General features: G+C 44.2%; 1 protein-coding gene across 1 annotated transcript in view; it reads right to left on the bottom strand.

The window, feature by feature from the left end:
* The window catches only part of LOC126199146 (ras-specific guanine nucleotide-releasing factor 2-like), a 1534440-nt gene that overhangs the window by 1346050 nt on the left and 169795 nt on the right, over positions 1 to 18595 (bottom strand). The window contains exon 2 of the mRNA XM_049935901.1: positions 16053 to 16184. Coding sequence (XP_049791858.1) covers positions 16053 to 16184 — 132 coding nt within the window. The remainder of the gene's footprint in view (positions 1 to 16052; positions 16185 to 18595) is intronic.

Below are 18595 nucleotides of genomic sequence, written 5' to 3'. Positions count from 1 at the left end.
CACTGTACATTTGCGGGGACAGAACGTCAGAACAGGTTATTACATTTCTCCACCCCCCCCCCCTCTCCCTTTTAGTGCTAGTGATAGCATACATTGAATTTCACATTTCGTCCAACTCTCGAAACTATATCTTTCTCAAACTCGCATTCGGGAGGACGACGGTTCAGTCCCGTCTCCGGCCATCCTGATTTAGGTTCTCCGTGATTTCCATAAATCGCTTCAGGCAAATGCCGGGATGGTTCCTTTGAAAGGGCACGGCCGGTTTCCTTCCTCATCCTTCCCTCCCCCGAGCTTGCGCTCCGTCTCTAATGACCTCGTTGTCGACGGGACGTTAAACACTAATCTCCCCCTCCTATATCTTTCTCAATGCCGGTCGGTGCGCCACGTGAGTCATTAGTTATAACACGGAGCGGGGTGGCAGTGCCTGGTGCACCGTGTTTCTCGTGGAATACAGGCTTGTTGCTGGTTCTTCTGTCTTCCCCATTTGCGTTCTGTGGTCGTTGTAATGTCAGTTGCATACAGAAATGCTGTCTCGAACCGATCCAATGCGACTGTGGTGGGTGTACCGCTGATCATTGTTGCTGAAAGTATTGTTGTCGCTACTGATTACCGGTTACGGTCCGTCGTACGGGGCTGCAAAGACTTACACACTGTATCGTTGCGTGAGAATACAAGCGTGCACTTGTCCAGCTCCGCAAAAACGAACGAGGCATTGTCAGTCTCAGCTGGTGTACGTATGTCTTCTCTTAATCTGGTGGCGAAATCTGAGACTGTGACTGTGTCATCTGCCACACTATACAAAAGCTCTCCGCATAACAGTTCCGCTCCTCCTAAAAGACGTTAGAATACCTAAAAGTGATTGATGCGAGGTGGTATGACGCATTTGCGTATGAGCTTCCTACCTAATGATGTAGAAAATGTTCTGAAGACGTACGCTTCAGATTGCCGTACCTGACCAGTAGCAGTTTTCAGCGGGACTCCGAACCGGGCAATCCAGCCACGAAAAAATATTTGTGCTGCAGTTATTGCCGTGATGTCACTCAATGGAAACGCATCAGTCACCAGCTGAACCCATCTACCATCGTGAGGCAATAACTGTAAACTTCCGATACTGTAAGAGCGCCTGCAATCCACATGTTCAAAACGCTGATTTGGCGGAGGAAACGAGCCTATCTTTGCTCTGACGTGCCTCGTGATTACATTCCTCTAGCACGCCACGCACCCCTTTCCAAATGCTCAGCAAAATGTGTGCATACCTGGCCGTACATAGTTCTGTTTGACTAATCTGACAGTAGCGCTTAATCCCGGGTGTGCCAGACTGTGCACCGATCCTGCTGCCTGTGCTCTGAACTGATGTGGCACAATGGGCGTATCTGTCCTTCTCCAGCGTCGCAATGTAACTCTACATTTGCTTCAGGCGATGTAACCAGCTATAACCAGAATCCTTTCATTTGTTGCCATAAATCACACAACTATCGCCGTCACTTTAGATGGCGTCTACTTATGACTACAGAATGCAATGGGCTGTCAGTAATGGTAAATCTGTTGCTGAAATGCAGCACCAGTGGCAGTGGACGAAGCGTCAATCGTGAGCGCAAGCGTGACGTACACGACGGGGCGGTCTCCGCTACGGCTGTTCTCACAGCCCGAAACGCGGTGTCTTCCTCGCTAGTTCAGTGCCCTCTGTGGTTTGGCTTTTGTGTGCCCCAAGTACCTTCAGCTGTGCGGTTATCAGTACGCTGTTGCGAATGAACCGTTGGTAGAAATTAAATGCTTCCAGAAATCATCATCCTTGTCTAGCACGCTTCGATGATGACATTGCTATTCTGGATGAAAGTGAAGAAGAATTAATGATCGGCTGAACGGAATGAACAGTCTAATGAGTACAGAAATGGACAGTGAGCCAGGTCGCTGGTCGATCATCAGCGACCGGATTGTTATCTTTGGCGCGTCCCCGGGCATGAGCATCTTTGCGTTTTCGGTTGGGGCGCGCGGGACGGCGAGAGACAGTCGGTTTGGGGCGGCTGGTGAGACTGGCGGAGTTGTGGCTCGGGCGTGAACACATGTGTGATGTCTGTAACGCTGGGCCTGTTTGCTAATCGTGAAACTCCTGCGGCGGTTACTGGTTGACTGGAAAGGATTTCATATAAACTGTGCCAAGCCTCGCAGTGAGAGGGGAGTCCGGAGTTGGTGTTGGCCTAGATGTTTGTACAAATTGAGGTGCCTGTGTGAGAAGCACGGCGTGGGCCTGTTGATTGCTTCGTCCTTCTGGCGACCGCCGCAAGCGGATGTTCGACCAGAGCATAGTGTGAACAAGTCCTAGTAGGATGTGCTCCCAGCCTAACTCTTAGCCTGCGTTATTTGTTGGTGCCGACCCCTTGTCTGTTACTGCTTCCGGGTGTCCTGTAAGATTTCCCAGCAAAACTGTGTTTCTGTGGCATTCTGTGTTTCTGGCTCATCCTCCGCCCAGAAAGGTGAAAGATTTTTCCTCAACTGAAAAAAAGGGGGGGGGGGTTCGATTGGACATCTTTTGGAATTCCTTAATGCTGTAATTTAAGCATATAACAAAATTGTTCTTTCAGAATAATCTCTTGTTTCTTTGGGACACTGCAGTTCAAACAGGACTGGCGTAATGTTAATGAGTATTTGTCAAATGAAATGTATGTAATGTCTTGCTGTTTTCTGGGGCATCCAGCTGTGTTATTGAACTCATTTTGAAGTGTTATGTTGGGTGAACGACTGCTCCCCACTTCAGTGTATTATTTTGAGTGCTATTACAAGGTGTTTGGATATTTGTCAGTGGGGTTTATTGATTCAATTTTGTTTTTCTCTTTCTTTTGAATTACGGTGAATTGTTTACTTTATCTGGTTATTGGATTAACTCGCGCTTCACGCATTAAATCAGCTGATACTGAAATGGTTTTTTTATTCCTGTTTAATGTCAGACAGATTCAAATGTAACTTCATTTATGTTATTTGAAATAAATGTGTTGGATTGACCTTAATGAATTATGTGCAGTCGAAGTAAGGGACCCAGTCCTTCGTTAGTGCTTAACAGTGGCGTGTGGTTCGAGTTGTTAGCCCCGTGCTCGGACCAGACAGAGTAAATCGAAGAAAAATGAAGGTAATGAGAAGTAGTAGAAATGAGAACAGGGGGAAACTTAACATCAGAATTGATGGTCACGAAGTAGATGAAGTTATGGAATTCTGCTACCTAGGCAGTAAGATAACCAATGACGGACGGAGCAGGGAGGACACCAAAAGCAGACTATCAATGGCAAAGAGGGCATTCCAGGCCAAGAGAAGTCTACTAATATCAAAAATCGGCCTTAATTTTAGGAGGAAATTTATGAGAATGTACGTCTGGAGTGCAGCATTGTATGGTAGTGAAACATGGACTGTGCGAAAACCGGAACAGAAGAGAATCGAAGCATTTGAGATGTGGTGCTACAGACGAATGTTGAAAATTAGGCGGACTGATAAGGTAAGGAATGAGGAGGTTCTGCGCAGAATTGGAGAGGAAAGGAATATGCGGAAAACACTGATAAGGAGAAGGGACAGTGTGATAGGACATCTATTAAGACATCAGGGGCTGACGTCCATGGTACTAGACGGAGCTGTCATCATCATCATCATCATTTAGCGTACATGAAAAGCCATAAAGGCCCACGACAGAAAGCAAAAGAAATATTACAAACCAGAATAACACACTGTACAGAGATCAATAACACAGTCAGTGACACATGAAGAAGTATTGTCCTGATCACAGTTGCAGGTATTTCCAGCAGATGTTGTTGCGCTTTCTTCTGTCCATTGCATCTTCCAGGGATGCTGTTGGTCCTACCATATGCAACGTCCTCATCACCCTATCTTCCCACCTAGTCCTTGGACGACTTCTTGGACGTCTTCCAATCAGCTGGGAATTGAATACTCGGTTGGGGATAGATTCTCCAGCTCTTAAGACATGTCCCAACCACTGGAGTCGTCGTCCTCTGTTGGTCCTACCAAAACGCTGGGACAAGTCCTCTTTTTGCCTCCTTTCCCATCTTCCATTTTCTCTGTTGAACGTTGGCCCACAGATCTTTCTAACTACTTTCCTTTCAAATGCGCAGTTACGCTCTTCAAGTGTTTGTGAAGTCGCCAGTGTCTCGCAGCCATGTAACAGAACCGGTTTCACGAGTGCCATATAAAGGTTGATCTTGCTATTGACCAAGCGTGACTTGAGTAAGTTATTGAGACTAAAGAAGGCACAAGTAGCATTAATTATTCTCTGTTGAATCTCCTTCTCAACCTCACTTTCATTACATAGAATCGAACTCAGGTACTTAAATTTCTCTACTGGTTCAAAATTGGATCCATCTATATTGATAGTGGTAGGGAAATCCTGTCGGTGTGAGATGATCATAAATTTGGTTTTCTCGTCATTGACAACTTTGCTTGTCCCTTTCATAAACCTAGTGGTGTCAAACACTATCTGGTTGAATCAGAGGGACCTGTAGAGGGCAAAAACTGTAGAGGAAGACGGAGTTTGGAATACATCCAGCAAACAATTGAGGATGTAGGTTGCAAGTGCTTCTCTGAGATGAAAAGGTTGTAAGAGGTCCATGACTAAGGAATTTGTTGCTAGCACACTCGAGCAGATGTACTTTCGATGGATTGCTCACGCGGTGCCTGCGATATGTAAGCTATAAGAGAATCTCAGACCAGAGAGCAGTGTTGTCAGCTGTAGGAACTGTGTAGCAGCAGGAGTAAGTAGTTGCTAGCAGTCTGGTGTATCGTGTTGGCTGGGCCGGTCATGTGGAGCGATGGCGGAGCCTGAGCGCTGTAGTATAAGGTAAAAGCAATCTCGCGCATATTGTTATATCAAGTCCCATGTAAATGCTTTAAAAAAAAACTCTTAATAATAATCTTTCTTATAAAAATTAACTTTTGACAATCATTCAAGTCAATTTAAGGAAGTTACTAATTTCTCCAATCCATGGTCATCCCGATTATTGTAAAGAAAAATCAGTTGTTTCTTTTTATACATGACAAATCTATCGGCCAGCATTGCAGTGAGCTGAGCCAGAAAAATTTCTTAGAGGAGCAGACATATACGCTTTATCCGGCGACCTTATTAAGAATTTTCAATTTATTCAGAATGATTTTTCTGAGCCATGACGCAACGCTGCTGACGTCCAAAATTTACCAGTTTAAATTCACAGTCCTTATTGAAAGGTTATAAGGGAGCCACAATTTTATTGAGAGGTTAGTCACATTGTATTATTGGTAGGATACGGAATTTATCTGTTGGCCAGTTACACTGAATGTGAATTATATTTTTTACTGTTGGGAGGTTACGAGGTTAGTACAGGAGAGGCATTCGTAGCGTGCCGCATCAAACCAGTCAGAATGCTCTGACTGTGATAGGCTAGGAGTATCTGCATATGGCCTCTACTTTATTTGAGTAGAGGTCGAATATCCTGCGCGTTCACCAGCTGTCGTAGAAAGTGCACCTGCTTCTCACCAGAAACACAGCTGGTAGGATTAATTACTAGTCTCTGTGTGCGTAGGCAGTGAAACACTTGTATCAAATGCTTTAAGTCCTCCTCCTCCGAGATGGACATCACCCACATATCATCAATGTACACACATTAAAAATCTAAATCATCGGTCGTCTCGTCCATAAAGTGCTGGACGGTCTGAACTACGTTACACAGTCCGAATGGCATCCACGTCAATTCAAATAGGTCGAATGTCTGCTGTAGCTACAGGGAGTTGATAGTATGCTCATACTAGGTCAGTGGTAGAAAATACCGTGTTACTGTGAATATTTGCAGACCGTGTATCGGTCTGTGATGGTCCTTGCATTGAGTTAGCGATAGTCAACGCAGGAGCGCCATCCACTCTTCTTTTTAGGCACGACGTGAATCGGGGCTGCCCAACTGCTACTAGGAACTCTGCAGATTCATTGTGAAATTCCTGTTCTAAAACTTTTAGATTTTCAGGCGACAAACACATATTCCGAGCACGAGCTGGCTGCCTTGGCGTGGTCAAAATCGGATGAACGGTTGTGTGCTTCACCGGTGGGAGAGTAGGCGAGTGCTGGGTGATCTCGGGGTTACCTTTCAGTAACCGTATGTACCGTGAACAGTCTGCGACAGTGCATATGGGTAGTGGGGTGACATAACAGAGTTTCCCTGGTGTATGGAGATTTGTAGTTAAATCTGTTAGCTGCTGACGTCGTAGAAGGATAAAAAAAATCTGCTTCGATAATAGGCTGTGATGTATCTGCAACCGCAAATTGCGACTCAAACGCACGGGGTAGCCCCAGGTCATTAGCGGCGAACAGACAGCAGTCGTCACAGCTCCTGCCTGGTAGGCGATTTGATGGATGTGTCGACACTACTGCCGCAGTATTGAACAGGTATTGTAGTTTTCCATCGCGCTCCTTCGCAAAAATGCCCGCGAATGTTTGCAATGGAAGCTGTAGTCGCTGCTATGGTGTCTGATTTGTACTTCCACTTCCAAGGTGGCGTGCACTTTCGTGAATCATTACCGAACTTGCTGTGGTGGCACCATAAGTTCTGTGCTGACGGCGATCGATTATCGATTACGACCTCGTGAATGTCAGCGGCAAGACCGTTGACAGTAGCGCGATGTTTGTAACGCAGCCACCCGTGTCGTCAGTTCTGCCCGTTGCGACTGGAGGGAGGCTAGCGTTACCGGAGACACGTTTTCCTGCCGGGATGTCAATGTTGAGACACTTGATGCAGTAATGAACATGGTATGAAACTCTCGAAAAGGATATCCACAACATGTTATGCACTTAACAGTCCTTGTATCCGCATGCAGTAGTGAATGTTTAAGAACTGTATACTTCAGTTATGTTCATTCAGTAATCAGTTATGGTATTAGTCGGCCGAAGTGGCCGAGCGGTTGTAGGCGCTACAGTCTGGAACCGCGCGACCGCTACGGTCGCGGGTTCGAATCCCACCTCGGGCATGGATGTGTGTGATGTCCTTAAGTTAGTTAGGTTTAATTAGTTCTAAGTTCTAGGGGACTGATGACCTCAGATGTTAAGTGATGTGTCGACACGAGATGCCGACACAGTGTTTTTGAGGTGGGCCGAAATGCACGCTATAAGCGCACGAAGGATGGCGTGAGGTCTGAAACAGGATAGGTAATGAATGCTATAAAGAAAAGTACGTAGCTGCTAAAATACTTAACTTTATTCCATCCTTGTGGTACATCGCTATTGACGAATCAAGTGAGACTCTTAAGATACATGCAATGTTACAAATGGCGCCTTGCTAGGTCGTAGCCATGGACTTAGCTGAATGCTATTCTAACTGTATCTCGGCAAATGAGAGAAAGGCTTCGTCAGTGTAGTCGCTAGCAAAGTCGTCGTACAACTGGGGCGAGTGCTCGTACGTCTCTCGAGACCTGCCGTGTGGTGGCGCTCGGTCTGCGATCACTGCCAGTGGCGACACGCGGGTCTGACATGTACTAATGGACCGCGGCCGATTTAAAGCTACCACCTAGCAAGTGTGGTGTCTGGCGGTGACACCACATTAAGTCTCATAGTGCTCAGAGCCATTTGAACCATTTTTAGTTATGGTATTATTTTCTGGGGAAACAGTTCTCAGAATTTACAAACAGTATTTAAAATGCAAAACAGAGCAGTAAGAATTATAACAAAAAGCAGTAAGCGGGCCCACTGCAGAGAACTTTTCAAAATGTTGGAAATTCTAACTGTTCCTTGTGAATTTATATTCCAAACCATAGTGTACATCAAGAAAAATATAGAAAATTATAGCACAAATAGCGGTTTTCATAACTATACTACAAGAACAAGTCACTATCTTCACCTAGACAGGAAGAATAAACATAAGACTCAAAATAGCATCTTGTATGAAGGTGTAAAACTGTATAATAAACTGCCGCAGAAAATGAAAGAAGCAGATAACATGTACCACTTTAGGAAAAATCTTAAATTGTTTGTGCAGGAACACTGCTTTTACACTATAAGTGAATTCCTTAGTACAAAATGATTGTAGATAGCTTTTGTTTCACAATATTTGATAAGGAGCAAAAATGATTGTAAATAACTTATATGTCACAATGTTTAAGTACATGTAACAACAAACTGTATAAATATATGAATGTATGCAACTGACAACATCCATACATTTTAAAATGTCAACGGATGACTAAATAAATAAATTTAAACTAGCTTGTCTGCCGTTTGTACCAGTGCGTTTAAATCGCCCGCTCACACTGTAAGAGACCTTCGGGTGTCTGCTGGCAATGAGGACAATCGTATATTCCACAGCACATCATCACGTACAATATGACTTGTCAGCGTGCGTGAACGTCTTGAGAAGTCGTGACGGAGTGTGATCTCCCAGCTCCTCAGTGAGGCAAAGCCAGTCCAGCCGTTCTGCTTCTGACTGCGACGTGCATGTGATCGATGTGTTTTTAATCGATGCACACCGTTCGGTATCGGCTGGCGTGGCTCGAATATCCTGGACTCCTGTTGCTGCTAGGTCCCGCGTGAGCGCTGCAACCGAGAGGCCGTATTTGGTCTCGTCCGCCGATAATCGTGCGACGACGAACTGACGTTATAGCTGGGTAGACCGTGATAGCGGACTCTGCTGCCAGAACGGTGGGGATTCCGTCGCCACCGTGTTAATTGCAGTGCTGACTGCCGCTTCAGTTACGACTGGTTAGCCGCGAATTGTCGAAAGGGAAGGGGCGGGACGCGGCTGGAGCTGGAGTTGTGTTGCGAAACTGCGCGCAACGTAGGAGCCGGCGCGGTCGGGGTCACCAAGCGTACGGGTGTTGCAGGAAACAAGATGTTTGTTTCCACATGTACTCGAGGACAGCTTACAGGTATACGTGCATGAAAGCATTCACAATGTAAAACACGGAATAACAAACAGAAACTAAACCGAAGAACAACGACACTAATATAGCTTAAAGCTGGGTTAACGCTTGTTTCACAACAATTTCCGCAATTCGACGTCACACACAATATCGACGACCGCATGATCGGCTTTCGACTTTCGTTACCATTCGATACGGGCCTCTCACAAGATTTCATGAGAATGTACCGGAGATTTATAAAACGAAATGACATTTAACTTAATACCTTCAGCTGCTGACGGGCGTTGATATATATATGAACGGGGCAGGTGAAAATGTGTGCCCCGACCGGGACTCGAACCTGGGGTCTCCTGCTGACGTGCCCGACGGTCTGTTCATCAGGGCCACCGAGGGCACAGAAGATAGTGCGACTGCAGGGACTATCTAGCGCAAGCCTCCCGCGAGACCCAATTTCTCACCTTGTATGTCCACACACTACATTCGTAGTGTCCCACCCCAACACACTCATTACTCGTGGAAGACCTTCTTACCAAGTCCTGTAAGAGTTCGGTGAATATGTGTGCATCCACACAGAAGAAGAAGGTTCAAATGGTTTAAAAGCCTCTGAGCACTATGGGACAACATCTGAGGTCATCAGTCTCCTTGAACTTAGAACTACTTAAACCTAACTAACCTGAAACACATCCATGCCCGAGGCAGGATTCGAACCTGCGACCGTAGCAGTCGCTCGGTTCCGGACTGAAGCGCCTAGAACCACTCGGCCACCGCGGCCGGCCAAAAAGAAGGTGAAGGCCGGTATTGCCAGAACTATATACTTATATGGATATGGTTCTTTCGGACATGTCCGAACACCACGTCCGAAAGAGCAGACACCATATCCACGTCGTTCTTGGAATGATTTATTCAAATTGTTGCTACAACAACATTTATCGACTGTCAATGCCTTTATGTAAGAAAGCTCCCTTAGGAGTGAGTTATTATTGTCAATAATTTACGAATTATCATTAAATGGCACTTAATAACGCATCAACGCTACAAGCCTTCGAGATAGACTATGTTAACGCGCACACTGACAAGTGACATTGGAAGTGATGATGTGCTTTGGAATATATGGTTGTCCTCATTGCCAGCAGACACCAAAAAGTCTCTCACAGTGTGAGCGGGTGATTTAAACGCACTGGTACGAACGGCAGACAAGACAGTTCAAATGTATCCTGCATCAAGTGTCTCAACACTGACACCGCGACAGGAAAACGAATCGCCGGTAACGTTAAGCCTCCCTCCAGTCGCCAAGGGCAGAACTGGCGACATAGGTGGCTGCGTTACAAAATGTGCTAGTGTAATGAATAACGTCGTGGTTTTTGGAGTCAAAAGTGCTTTGTTCTCACCCTGTTACATCCAATTTCTTCTTGATGTCAGTGTTCGTAATATGTTCTGTAACTTTATTTTGAATGTAATTGAGCCGTGGTAAAAATTGCTGTTTTGAAGAGCGCGCCGCAGCGCGTTGTGTGAAGCAGTCGCCCTCCGTTTCTGGCGGTGGTGCCGCTGTGGCAATCGCATCTTTGGCGTCTCCCTCTGGTGGGAAAGGGGAAAGGTTGCCTGTTCACATGCATTTAAGGGGCGCTATGAGCTCGGCAGTTTGTCAGTCTGAGTCTGCGAGTCTAGCCAGTTGGTCAGCCGAGTCAGTGTGGGGCAGTCAGTGTCTGTGTGTCGTCCGGAATGCTAGTATGTGTTAGGCCGCCAGTCTGCTCGAGTTGTTCAGGCAATGGTCATTGGCGGTTGGATCGATCGGTTGGTCGGTCGCACACTGGGACACAAGATGACTTGTCCGTCTTGAGCGTCGGCGCATCTGAGGTCGCCACGTGAGTCCAGTGGGCCGCGCCGTATAGCGAGGGGTAGTGGCTTCGCGGCCGGCACGAGAGCAACAGGAGTCAACCCACGACATCAGTCTGGCCGGCGCGAGCTGCGACGCCGTGAGACGGGAGATCCGCGCGCCTTCCTGCGTCCGTTGAACCGGTGGCAGAAGATGGTTCGGGAGAGTGTTTTGGGTGTGCTGCGCCAGGTCTTCGCCAGACATCGCAGTTTATTAGAAGTTAAGTGATTCGTGATATGTTGTTTCATTTACTTGTTAAATTCTACTTGTGTTCTTGGTCAGTCTCTCATCCCCAGCTTTCTCGTCCGCATTTTTTAGGCAGTTAGTGTCTGTCTGTCTGTCGGTCTGCCGAGCGATAATAGCTGCCTCTGTCATGTTTGTCGGATTCGGTGTTAACGAATTTATTGCTTAAGGTGTAAAGGCCGAATCCTGAAATATGTTTTTATCTTGCCTATCGTCTTACGAGGTGGTATATGTGTAATGTAGAGCATGTTTGTACATTTTATGTAAGACTGCATTTCATGGGTTTTTATTTAAATGGTCATTTTAGTATATAAAGTTCCCACCCTTCCACCGTAAGAGTTCTTTTAAAAACAAGCTGCGCTTTCGGTGGGCAAATAATTTTTAGTGTGAGTATTTTGTACCATTTCCATCCCTCTTACGGGGTGCATAGTTTATGTGTTTGTGTGAGTTGTTAAATTTTTTAGTTTAAAGTAATCTGGTGTGTTGCAGATTTGCAGCAGTATAGTCTTTAAGAGGTTGTTGTGAGCGGTCATGACTACGGTCGAGTTAAAAGGGAGCTGCAAGGTTTTCAGCCCGAAAACTCATACTGTCAAAAAAAGAAAAAAAATGTTGTGTCTGCCTCTGAATAAATTGTAACTTGATATTTACTGGGTGCTTTCTGATTATAATTTTAAATCTGTTAAAAAAAGAGGCTTTTAGGAACAAAATTTCCATTTATTAAAAAAATTTAATTTGTTTTCATTAGTTACCCACTGGCAACTACTTCCATGGTCACATAGTGTGATTAAATGTGTTAATGTTATTGATCAATCTCTAGTAAATAATGTAATTTCTTAAGAAAAGGTTTTGAAAGTAAATCCACGGTTCAGTAATACAAGTAAATTCTGCAATATAGGATGTTATTTACATTCAGTCTGATCTGAGAACGAATGATGAAATAAATATTTAGATATTTCCGAGTATGTGGTTAGACAGTAACATAACAGGACAGCTTAAATTGCTGCGACTGAAACGAGGAACAATAAAATTCAGATTCTTCCGTCTCACACATATTTATCTCTTTATTTCCGAATATATAGCGACTTCTGTATGTGTGGTTGGGAAGGAACCTAACAGGACAGCTTGAGTTCCTGCGAGCGAACTGAGGAGCAACAATATTAACATTTTTCTTTGTCAAAAAGTCGATAGCCCATCATGCGGTCGTCGATATTGCGCATGACGTCAACATGACGTCACGTTTGCAGGACTTCATGTGAAAGCAGGATTATCCCTGAAACTGCCATCGCGCGGAACGTTCATGCGCCACTGGACATTTGCGGGGACAGAAAGTCACTACAGGTCAGTGCCGGGTCTCTCAGAAAAACAGCTGTATGGTAATTTTGTTGCTTAGGTGACTAGTATAGGGATCCAGCTGAAACGGTTAGGTCAATGAATGCCTAATTTCATACGTTATATAAAAAAATTCAGAATAATAATTCGAGTCAAATGTTAAGTCAGTTCAAATACTTACCAACGACAGTAACTAACGCCAGCTAGCTTTTTTCCGTAGGAGAACATCGTAATCGTAATTCTAAATAAAGTAATTAGCTCTTTGATGTTTTCCTTTCACAAATAATAATAAATTAAATACACAAATAAATAAGAAACTAAATAATTAAACATAATAATAATCATAACAATCGTCCGCTAATTGACTTGATGACTTTTTAAATGACTTCACAAATATATACACACTGATATGTTAATCTCAGAAAAGTCGTAATACATCGATATTACTTGGATCGATTATAATTTTCATGTTTCATTCCTGTGACAGTCACGGTGATTCATCCGACTTCCGAACAATTAAGACTGGAAAGAATACTATGAGAGCAATTTTCTCAATTTTTCCATTGTCTTTCCTTTTATAGGTTGAGTTACAGTAAATAAAATATTTTGTAGGTCATGAAGATATACAAAATACATTTCTAGTATGTTATGAATCATTGTGGACTTCATCTCACTTATTAATACGAGTACTTTCTCCCACTGAATCCCGAAGTTGCTAGGGAACCGCTCGCTTACTACCTCGATTGTTGTGATCTGTCCCGTTGTCACACCAACAGTCTTTCTTCATCCCATTACCTCATCTCGCATTAAGTTCATAGTTTTCCTGTCTTCCCATTTTCGAAATCAGTAGCAATACCTTCTTCTCTTAGCAGCCACATACCTTTATCTGAACTGGCTACGACATTCAAAATTTCTCTACTATACGTACAAACAGTACCCATCCTCTAATTGGCTATTAACTTCTCCTTCGCGTTGCTTCATTCAGGCCTCTCGGTCCAACAACATCCGTTCGTGATCACCTATCAATTGTACAAAAATACGTCCCCGTTCAAAAATGCTGTGAGATGATCAGCTGTCTCGTTCAGCGACACAGAGATCACCTATAAATCTACTCCCTGTTCTGCGCTCATGGCCAGCACACCGCGCGTGGTACAGGCGGCGCTCGGGTACCACAGCAGAGCTGTGACACCTGAGGATGGGCTTGTAACAGTCCGAAACCGATTGTGTGAAAGTAAAGTAATTTACAACTGAAGCTATAACGCTCAGTTGCAGATGTTCTTCCAACAGGATTGTTTGTATAAATCTACTGCAAGCATTAGCAAAATGTTCAGAACTCATGGCAGACTCGATATAGCAATGGTCAATAGCTGCTTCCATATTAACGTCAGTAGGCCTAAATTACATTTTTACCTAGCCATCACTGAGTGTACGAACTGTATTTCATACCAATAATAAGTTTATCATTATTTTAAACATCTGGTACATCCAACTCTCGATCTAAGTTTTAAAGAAACGACAGAAAAACAAAATTAGGATGCTGGATGTGGATGTAATCCAAACTAGGACGATACATAGGGTTGACCGTATACACAACAAACCTTCATTACAGTCGCGCTGAAGAGGAGATCTGCAGAAACTGTCGAAAAGTCGGTTTGAGTTTCGACAAGACGCGGTATAATGCCCAGAAAGATATTGTTAAATTCTACACAGGCAGCGGAAGCCTTGGTACTTTAGCCTTAAGATTGGTTCGAAACATTTGTCCAGTACTGTTGTAACATCCCCTTAGAAAAATTTATGAATGGCAGTGCTGATGAATTTCTTACGTCATTTGATTTTCAATCAGGTGAGCAGAACTGAACGTACTCAGACATTTCTCTCTTTACTTATTGTGATCAACACTAAGCAGACACACAATATTTTTAGCGCAACGCAATCAGACTTTCAATAATCCCTAGAAAAGAATGGCCCTGACTACAGCGAGTACCAATACTGCCAGCTAAATAAAAGATTCTAACTGCTGACTGCTGAAGGCATTAACTACTGATAGGCATACTTAGCAAATGAAAGATTTTCATAGAGAACAAACGATGTATTTGCATAATAATGTTCAAAAGTCATATATATATATATATATATATATATATATATATATATATCCAGTCTTACAAATTTACTCTTTCTGATGGACACACGTCCAGATCGTCCGCTCTCAAAACTCCGCTATCTCTCTCCCCGCATCCACCACTGCTGGCGGCTCACCTCCAACTGCACAACGCTACGCGCTGTTCACAACCAACTGCCCAACACTACAATAGCAAATATTCCAAAAATGCAAACCAGCCACAGACTTCACACAGCACAGACAGTGATCTTCATATAGAGCGCTACGTGGCGTTACCAACATAAAAACCTAAACAGACTACTTACACTGTCCCACATCAACTATCGCATTCGCTTTCCAGAGCTACAGCATTCTACGCCAGAAGTTACCTACCTTCCACGAGTAACATCATTCCACCATGTGTTCAGCTAGAGTTTTCAGCAGCGACTCTTGTGAGATGTCCCCAGTCGTCTCGCCTCCTCGACTCGTTGCTTTCTCTATTTGAGCGTTTTCTGTCGTAGACTGTAATGTCTCTTGCAGCGGTCTCTCCGCGATATTTTCAGAAATTTTATAAATTATATAACTCAGTACATATCTCGAAATATCTCTTCTTATCTTACCGATTCCTAAACTTTAATATACGATGATTATCAATGCAAAGTTCTTTCAAGCCCTATTATTCCTTGGAGCGTGCATTTACTCCATGGAATAGCTTCTCTGCTATCTATGTTTTCTCTTATGAAAAGAATGATTCAGATCTTGCCGATTAGCCGTAGAAGAACGAAGATGTATATGTATGTATTGTTGCGGTAGTCGCCATCTTGATGAGATTCTGTATGAGAAGGAATTTAATACATGAACTAAACTAAAGTAAGTGTGTTCGCGTATTATTTAACCGATTATTATTGACAGTGTCTGCTTACTACGCTGTGTTGCACGGGATCAGTGGGTAACGTCTGATATACACTGGACGAACCTGCCGTTTTGTACGCTCAAGATATCCAGTTTATTACTTTCAATAAATGGGCTAACGCGGTCTTACCAGCAGATCTCCGGTCTTCCCCATGTGATCACCGAAAGTTAATAATTATTACAAATGTTGTCTGGAGATCGACTGGAAATTTTCGTCGCACCGAGACTTCGAAATTGCTTCACTGCCTTATGGAATTTAAGTTAAGCCCAATTTAATCAGGATAGAACAGTACTGAAATGTGTGAATGTGATAAGCCTGCTTTGTGAATGAAAATTCCCTCAATATACGCATGTTTTTGTTTTAATCCTGATCAGTGAAGCTAAATCAGGCCGGTGTGAGAGAGGTTTTTAAATTTCACATCCCACAAAAGTATTGAAACTCGTTACACCACATTGGGCCAGAGGTGTGGGAAACGTTGTCAGAACGTAGGACTGGCAGGGTTGTCTCGACCCTCGATTAAAACCTAGCACATTTTCCGATGACAATTTCTCAAACATTAAGTTTTCCCGATGTCCGTTGATAACGCAATTGATCGGAAAAGATCTTCCACTGATAATAACAAAAAAACAAAAGGCCACGGGGACGCGTGTAAGTGGTTGAGGACAGGACAGGCAGAGCATGTAGCAGGGAGAGGATGCGGCGCGGCGGCGGAGGCAGCCACTCACCGCTTTGTCGGCGGCCTCCCGGTTGCGGCTGGCGCTGCCCGCCGTGATTAGCCGCTCGCAGTAGCAGCCCTCCAGGAGCACCACGCCTGACGGACGGCTGCACGACTCCGACTCGTAGTAGAACAGCAGGTTCTGAAACACCACGCCCAGTAAAGTCAGTCACACAGTGGACGTTTATGCTGGAAATCGAAATAGACGACAGAGGGATAGAGAAACAATTAAAATCGATCAAAAGAGGAAAGGCTGCTGGACCTGATGGGATACCAGTTCGATTTTACACAGAGTACGCGAAGGAACTTGCCCCCCTTCTTGCAGCGGTGTATCGTAGGTCTCTAGAAGAGCGTAGCGTTCCAAAGGATTGGAAAAGGGCACAGGTCATCCCCGTTTTCAAGAAGGAACGTCGTACAGATGTGCAGAACTATAGACCTATATCTCGAACGTCGATCAGTTGTAGAATTTTGGAACACATATTATGTTCGAACGTAATGACTTTTCTGGAGACTAGAAATCTACTCTGTAGGAATCAGCACGGGTTTCGAAAAAGACGGTCGTGTGAAACCCAGCTCTCGCTATTCGTCCACGATACTCAGAGGACCATAGACACGAGTTCACAGGTAGAGGCCGTGTTTCTTGACTTCCGCAAGGCGTTCGATACAGCTCCCCACAGTCGTTTAATGAACAAAGTAAGAGCATATGGACTATCAGACCAATTGCGTGATTGGATTGAAGAGTTCCTAGATAACAGAACGCAGCATGTCATTCTCAATGGAGAGAAGTCTTCCGCAGCAAGAGTGATTTCAGGTGTGCCGAAGGGGAGTCTTGTAGGAGCGTTGCTATTCACAATATACATAAATGACCTTGTGGATGACATCGGAAGTTCACTGAGGCATTTTGCGAATGATGCTGTGGTATATCGAGAGGTTGTAACAATGGAAAATTGTACTGATATGCAGGAGGATCTGCAGCGAATTGACGCATGCTGCAGGGAATGGCAATTGAATCTCAATGTAGACAAGTGTAATGTGCTGCGAATACATAGAAAGAAAGATCCCTTATCGTTTAGCTACAATATAGCAGGTCAGCAACTGGAAGCAGTTAATTCCATAAATTATCTGGGAGTACGCATTAGGAGTGATTTAAAATGGAATGATCATATAAAGTTGATCGTCGGTAAAGCAGATGCCAGACTGAGATTCATTGGAAGAATCCTGAGGAAATGCAATCCGAAAACAAAGGAAGTAGGTTACAGTACACTTGTTCGCCCACTGCTTGAATACTGCCCAGCAGTGTGGGATCCGTACCAGTTAGGGTTGATAGAAGAGATAGAGAAGATCCAACGGAGAGCAGCGCGCTTCGTTACCGGATCATTTAGTAATCGCGAAACTGTTACGGAGATGATAGATAAACTCCAGTGGAAGACTCTGCAGGAGAGACGCTAAGTAGCTCGGTATGGGCTTTTGTTGAAGTTTCGAGAACATACTTTCACCGAGGAGTCAAGCAGTATATTGCTCCCTCCTACGTATATCTTGCGAAGAGACCATGAGGATAAATTCAGACACATTAGAGCCCACAGAGAGGCATACCGACAATCCTTCTTTCCACGAACAATACGAGTAGCAGGGAGAACAGATACAGGTACTCAAGGTACCTTCCGCCTCACACCGTCAGGTGGCTTGCGGAGTATGGATGTAGATGTAGATGTAGACTGCATCTTGAAAGGTATGTGCTAAGATCTGATCAGCGTAGTTCCAGAAAATAGTCGGTAGTTGCCAGCCGCAAGATCGAACGAGCATAATATCTTGGAGTAGGAGGTTCTTTGGTGGTTAAGACAGCCGGGCGCGGGCAGTAAAAAACCGAGGAGTCGCAGATAGGTGCCCGGAGGAAGCAGACGTGTGGTGACAGCTGTAAGGTAGGTCGCGCTCGCTGCCCCAGACCAAACCTTAGTACGTAAATGAGAGAAGATATATAATGATGTCAAATTGGTTTTGTTAGATAATACTCAAAGTTAGGTTTTGTATGCCAAAGGTTTGACACAGTAAGCGTTTGGTAAAATTTTTGTAAGAATGTTTCCTGCTACGGTAGGTTTTGTGTATGACTTAAAATTTTAACAATATATATACAGGGTGTTACAAAAAGGTACAGCCAAACTTTCAGGAAACATTCCTCATACACAAATAAATAAAAGATGTTATGTGGGCATGTGTCCGGAAACGCTTAATTTCCATGTTAGAGTTCATTTTAGTTTCGTCAGTATGTACTGTACTTCCTCGATTAGCTGCCAGTTGGCCCAATTGAAGGAAGGTAATGTTGACTTTGGTGCTTGTGTTGACATGCGATTCATTGCTCTACAGTACTAGTATCAAGCACATCACTACGCAGCATCAACAGGTTAGTGTTCATCACGAACGTGGTTTTGCAGTCAGTGCAATGTTTACAAATGCGGAGTTGGCAGATGCCATTTGATGTATGGATTAGCACGGGGCAATAGCCGTGGCGCGGTACGTTTGTATCGAGACAGATTTCCAGAACGAAGGTGTCCCGAC

Source organism: Schistocerca nitens, chromosome 8, assembly GCF_023898315.1.
Source record: "Schistocerca nitens isolate TAMUIC-IGC-003100 chromosome 8, iqSchNite1.1, whole genome shotgun sequence".
NCBI classification, from domain to species: Eukaryota; Metazoa; Arthropoda; class Insecta; order Orthoptera; family Acrididae; genus Schistocerca; species Schistocerca nitens.
The sequence above is the reverse complement of the archived record's forward strand: the minus strand, read 5'-3'. Positions and strand labels throughout refer to the sequence as shown.